General features: G+C 38.8%; 1 protein-coding gene across 1 annotated transcript in view; it reads right to left on the minus strand.

Moving 5' to 3' along the window:
• Positions 1–6,809, minus strand: part of LOC107701454 (apoptosis-stimulating of p53 protein 1-like) — a 60,045-nt gene that overhangs the window by 4,577 nt on the left and 48,659 nt on the right. The window contains exons 12-17 of the mRNA XM_016503457.1: positions 5,276–5,400; positions 4,710–5,190; positions 3,302–4,032; positions 1,723–1,860; positions 849–982; positions 575–741 (exon numbers count right to left, since the gene is read on the minus strand). Coding sequence (XP_016358943.1) covers positions 575–741; positions 849–982; positions 1,723–1,860; positions 3,302–4,032; positions 4,710–5,190; positions 5,276–5,400 — 1,776 coding nt within the window. The remainder of the gene's footprint in view (positions 1–574; positions 742–848; positions 983–1,722; positions 1,861–3,301; positions 4,033–4,709; positions 5,191–5,275; positions 5,401–6,809) is intronic.

Here is a 6,809-nt window from a genome sequence, read left to right on the forward strand (position 1 = left end):
CTGACCCCAAACTTTTGAATGGTAGTGTACTAAATATGTTAATGGGACTTTTGGAGAATTCTTACATCGATTATGCCTAAAAGCCCGACAATGGGCACATAGTGATGGGAGAAGTCAGGCTTTTTAAATCTTTGAATCAAGTGATTCCTGTTTCTAAGAGCTCTAAACTCTGTACTTTGGGGACATCTGCTGGTTATAGCAGTGTAAATGCAATGAAAACTCAAAAACGTTCAATGACATTTTCTACCAAGAAATCTATATCATCACTAACTATCAAAGAAAAATGATCTGTATATGTAGTTGTTTATTCATTTGTAGCTTTATTTGTGTTTGTAAAAAAATGTTTTTTTTCTTTCTTTAAATAAGCTATTTAGTTTGATATTGTCATCTTACACAGATATTTTCATTGATTAAGTGAGACTAGAATCTCTCAAAATTAGTAACTTTCATTTAGATCTGATCCTAAAAATTGCCTTCACTTTCCCATACGATTCATTAGAGTTCTCAAAATGGATGGTATGTGAGGACAAATAATTATTCTGAGCCCCACAGAGGAAAAGAAAGGCACTCTTACCATAGAGAAACTGTGAGCACTGTATATAACCCTCCTCCATCTCCTCACATTTGTCTGCTGCCGTCTCCACATCACTGATAGTGGTGGCAAAGATGGCAGCACCAGACTCCACCAGCAGCTTACACAGGTGCACGCTGTTACAGGAGGCGGCACAATGCAAGGGTGTCCTACACATAGACACACGACGTCAGTGGGTCCGTCTACTCAACAGCTGTTAGCTTGAATAGACTGATCAATCTCTTTCACACTGACAGATCCAACAAAGTGTCCTCACCAGCCATCACTGTCTGCTGCATTTACATTAACACCAAAGTCCAGCAGGAACTTGACGATGTGATGGTGCCCGGCACAGACTGCGTTATGGAGAGGTGTGATGCCCTCATCATTAGGGGTGCTGGGATTTTCAACCTACGAAATGAGAGGAATTAAATAAGAATTTGTTAATGAAAATGGGCAAAATAAAGCAGTGTGTAAAGTGTTCACATGGCATACATGTTATTATACACACCTCATAGATTATCCTTTGTACAAGGTCAAACTCGCCCTCCAGTGAGGAATCCAGCAGCAGAGCGAGTGGGATGAACTTCACTCTAAGGCCGTGACCCGTCCGCTCTGAGTCGGGTTTCTTTAGGTTCGTGCGTTTGCCCTGTTGAGGACATGGACCATTAGGCTTTGTTCACACAGCACACAATCTGATTTGCTTTTCAGATCAGCTCTTTAGGACTGATTGTCCGCACTGTTGCAAGCAATATAATCTGACTGGTTTGTTCAGACAATGTAGTCGATATCTGGTGTATCTATATCAGCTAGTAATGATGTAAACACATTAAAAATGTCAACTTAATGAGACTTTCCAATATAGCAAAAGAGAGTAATTGTCAGTGTAAAGAGGAGACGGAAACTAATGTCAACATAAGTGACATTTCATATATTTATACTGCTGTCGAAATGAGTGTATTTGGACAGAGACGATGTCGCTCACTTAGGCACAGACTGCGTTATGGAGAGGTGTGATGCCCTCATCATTAGGGGTGCTGGGATTTTCAACCTACGAAATGAGAGGAATTAAATAAGAATTTGTTAATGAAAATGGGCAAAATAAAGCAGTGTGTAAAGTGTTCACATGGCATACATGTTATTATACACACCTCATAGATTATCCTTTGTACAAGGTCAAACTCGCCCTCCAGTGAGGAATCCAGCAGCAGAGCGAGTGGGATGAACTTCACTCTAAGGCCGTGACCCGTCCGCTCTGAGTCGGGTTTCTTTAGGTTCGTGCGTTTGCCCTGTTGAGGACATGGACCATTAGGCTTTGTTCACACAGCACACAATCTGATTTGCTTTTCAGATCAGCTCTTTAGGACTGATTGTCCGCACTGTTGCAAGCAATATAATCTGACTGGTTTGTTCAGACAATGTAGTCGATATCTGGTGTATCTATATCAGCTAGTAATGATGTAAACACATTAAAAATGTCAACTTAATGAGACTTTCCAATATAGCAAATGAGAGTAATTGTCAGTGTAAAGAGGAGACGGAAACTAATGTCAACATAAGTGACATTTCAGATATTTATACTGCTGTCGAAATGAGTGTATTTGGACAGAGACGATGTTGCTCACTTATACCACGTTCAAAAGTATAGGGTGAATTTTTTTCATGTTTTTGAAAGAAGGCCTTTTAGATCAAAAATACAGTAATAATGTGAAATATTATTACAATTTAAAATAACTGTTTTCTATTTAAATATATTTTCAAATGTAATTTATTCCTGTGATGGAACAGCTGAATTTTCTGAAACCAATTCTGATATGCTGATTTGCATATTCAGCATATTATAATAACTATACTTTCTTATTATAGTTTTAACTATAACTTCTTCATAGCTATACTTCATAACTATAATTTCTTATTATAGTTTTGCTGCTTAATTAATATTGTGGAAGCCATATGTTTTTTTTCCCAGGATTCTTTGATTAAAAGAAAGTTTAAAAGAGCAACATTTATTTGAAATAGAAATCTTTTATAACATTATTGTCACTTTTGCTCAATTTAATGTATCCTATCTGAATAAAAGTATTTTTTTCTTTAAAAAAAAAAAAAAAAGGTTACTGACCCCAAAACTTTTGAACAGTAGTGTAGTTTGTGCATTACCTATGCGTTGTTACCCAAGTTATGAGAAAACTGCTCAATGTGACCGAAATAAGCATAAATAAATCTCAATTAAATATCTCAATTTAATCAAATACTTTCTCATTTGTAATCTGAAATGGGTTAGTAAATATCGGTTTTAATATTGTAGTTTTTTTTCTTCTTTTTTTGCTTTTCAGAGTACAAAAAATAATAATTTAAATTAACTGAAGTCATAACTGCAGACTTTTGAGATATGAACAAGGTGACCTTTTTATTTTAAGTCACCAGTTGTTGCAATTAATAACTAATCTTTTATTGCGAATACATCATTTATTGTTTAATTACATATTATATACAACCTAAAAAATATAATATTGAACTTTTAGACTATTGTAATATACTATCTAAATAACAATATATTAATATGTAATAACAGATTGATGATGATGATGATAATGGTTATATTCAAAACAGTAAAATATTGCCAAAAGGCAACAACTGCAGTGCTGGAAATGAAACCTAAATGGATTTAGATCTAAAAATGATCCATATACAAGCTTGAGTTTGTGTGAGGGTGTGTATCAGTAGACTGACCGTGGGCTGGGATGAGGGACAGGTGTCTGCTTCTGCAGGTGTGCTGGCCTCAGCTACAGGACTCGGCAAAATCGCTAATGGTTCTGCAGGATTATTGTTATTGTCTTCTGCCGGTTCTGGTGCCGGAGGGGTCAATGCCTCAGCCACTTGCTCTGGGGGCTCATTATCGTTGGCATCACTTTGCGGGACAACATCCACAGCAACAGCACCCCCCGAGGGCACGATGGGTGTTTCTGAAGGTGGATTCCCATTGTCTGCATCAAAGAGCATTTCCCCAGTGGCCATGGAGGGCTGGTAGAATGGAGTCACACCTCCACTCACACCGTCCATTCCTCCTTCCATCCCTCCAGCCAGGGTGTTGAACCGCTGATAGAGAAGTTTCTGGATGTTGGGCCCATTGGGACCTTCTGGTTCCGTAATCGAGCTGCGTTTCTTAAGCGGTCGTGGAGCATTGGCCAGTTTCTTGCGCAAGGTCTCCAGCTCAGCATCGCTCTGGTAGCGCATAGGGGAGTGCACCATGGGTGTGAGTTTAGTGGGGCTGAGAGGTCGCGGGATGTGGTCCACGTTGGGTGGGGGTGGCTCAGGAACACCCATGATTTGACCGTCAAGGTCCAGCTCAACATCCAACATGTCTCCTCCTGGACCCTGCAGGGCAGGAAAGGCGCCAGTGCCCCCAAAAGATAAGGGAGAAGGGGGCATAGAGCTGGGAAGCAGGACTGGCTTACCATATACTACAGAGAAAAAGAAGAAAATACTCAATTATACTGTACTAATAAAACACTAACACATAATCAAGAAATAAACCACATGATTCACATTAATGCATCTGTCTGTTTTTTTAATTATTTTTCTAAGTGCTAAAAGGACATTGTTGACCGCTGCAATGTTTCTAGCTGTTTTTTCAGTCTTTCTTGCTGTGAGTGGTGCATTTTTAAAGACGCTGTGTCAAGTTAAAAAGCGCAGTGAGACTCCTGCATTCTGTTGCACTGCATCTAGCTGTTTTTAAAAACAAGACGCATCCTGTATGAACATGGACTATAAAAATATATATATTTTTTTTTCTTACTGAATGAATAATACTGATTTTAAGATTCCGCGATCTTTTATTCTATGCGCATTTATTTTGTAGGTATACATTTTCACAGGCGCATCCAGACCTTTTCTACACAATAGTTTTCATGGGTGTTTATCACTGGAGTGAAAGTAAAATACATTTTATTAATATATTTTTACTAATGTATCAAGTTATACGTCTCCCTATAAAATTGTACACACTTAGATCAGCATCAATACCCAACCCTGATGTGAACACCCCATAACAAACATTAAAATACTGCCCTATAGGTGAGCACAAACTGCCAGTGTTAGTAGTAAATTGTTGAAGTTTAATATTGTTTCTGATGTGTACCTGCTTTGACTGTGGGCTTTATGTTCAGAGGGTAGTTCTTGGGGGCTGCTTGTTGTAGGTACATATGGTAGATGGAGCTTGAGTTCATGGTGGCTGGGCCTTTTCTGGGTGACTGCGGTCTGGAGCCCTTATCTGGGATGAACGGCCTTACCGCTACAGCCAGAGGAGGGTCTGGCTTCTCACCAGGAGGGAAAAAGGGTGGACTGTGCTGGAAGGTGGGACTGGGGGGTACAGAAATGCGCTGCTGGATCTGCTGAGAGGAAGAGCCGGTGGGTGCTGGGGGGACACGGGGCCAGGCCGGCTGTGGCGGTGGGTTCGTAGGTAAGCTGGGCGCCGGCCGGAGAGGAACATCCTTGCGTCGGTCCAAAGAGCTGGTAGAACCCGAGTTGGCAGATGAGAGGAGGTGGTTGCTGGTATGGGCTCCGTATGGGGGAGGATGGGGCTTACTGAGAGGAGGAGCTGAGCCCATTTTACTGGAATCCTGAATTTAAAAAGGATATTGTAAAATCACGGTAAAATAATAGGACAGCAATTTATTTGTGAGCACAGGTGTAAGTTAGCCATACCTTATCTCCAGGAGTGCCTGCAGGTGATGCCATTTTACTGGTCTTGTCTGTTCCAGACTCCTTCCAGTCAGGTGGTTTAACTGATGTGTTGCTCTTGTTGAGGGTAGGCCAACTGGTGTCATTTGCTGAAAATGGAAAGAAAGGGAGCATTAGTACAAGATCAGACATGACAGAACCCCTCACAAGCACATTTATTATTAGAACAGTATGACGAACTGCATTGCTAATATACTAGACATGACTTCTACAGATGTCTAGGTATGTTCTTGAGTTAGGAGACATGAAGTATAACAGAAAAGAGAGTGGGGCTCCTCACATCTACAAGAACAGCTCGGATGACCCTAAATTTCAAGATAATGCTGTTCTGCAAAGAGTTTACAATGTAGTCAACTGCATGATATCTTGACATCTTCAACAGAGCTTAAAAGTCAGTCCTCATGAAACTCAAGCCAAATAAAGAGGAAAACTGATTTAAGTTAGAAAAAGCAAACTGACTGAGCCACCACTCTACATACTTGGCTTTTCTGTCTATTATGTGTGTATATTTTGTGTGATGTCAACAAGTTAGCTGAATGTTACAGAATGATGAAATGGAGCCAGCAATTTAGTGAGTTTAAATGTACAGAGGAAGAGGTAGAGAGCCCAGTGAACCTTATCAGGGTAGAGTTTCACATCCCAACACAGACACTCACTTTCTCTCATGAGTCCTCGCACAATCTACCTCAATTACATTCTTACACACACAATCATATACACACATACTCCCAAAAGACAGGATCAGCAGCTTTTGAATCGTATTGAATTGCAGTAAAGAGCAAATAAACAAGGGCGAATGTAATTGACCAGACTGAGGGATCTAGTATATCATTAAGGTTCTGTTGCTCATGAAAAACGTATCATTTTGACTTCTGCCTTGAGCCATGTTTTGTCTGGAAAATTGCACCTCTGCAGTTGGATATGAAATTAAGATACAATGGAGTCCAAAGTCTGAGATCAGTGGAAAACAGAATTAATTTGAGATTTTAGTGTAATATTTTTTTTCATTACAGATTACACTACCGTTCAAAGTTTTTTTTTTTTTAAAGAAATTCATATATTCATTGAGCAAGCACATATTAAATTGAAAAAGTGACAGTAAAGACATTTATAATGTTACAAAAGATGTTCATTTCAAATAAATGCTGTTCTTTTGAACTTTAAATTCATCAATGAAACCTGGAAAAATTATCATGGTTTCCACAAAAATATTACACTTAAGACTGGCACTGGCATTGAAGACTGGAGTAATGATGCTGAAAATTCAGCTTTGCCACAGAAATAAATTACATTTGAAAAAAACAAAATTTAAATAGAAAACAGTTATATAAATGTTGAATATTTTACAATATTACTGGTTTTGTTCATCAAATACATTTTTGATCAAATAAATGCAGCATGGATGAGCATTAAAAGAAGAAAAAAAAAAAAAAAGTATTTTTATAAAATCTTACCAACCCAAAATTCTGAAGGGTAGTCCTTTTTTTTTTTTTTAAGC

This window comes from Sinocyclocheilus anshuiensis, unplaced genomic scaffold, assembly GCF_001515605.1.
Source record: "Sinocyclocheilus anshuiensis isolate Anshui unplaced genomic scaffold, SAMN03320099.WGS_v1.1 scaffold1051, whole genome shotgun sequence".
In the NCBI taxonomy this organism is placed as follows: Eukaryota; Metazoa; Chordata; class Actinopteri; order Cypriniformes; family Cyprinidae; genus Sinocyclocheilus; species Sinocyclocheilus anshuiensis.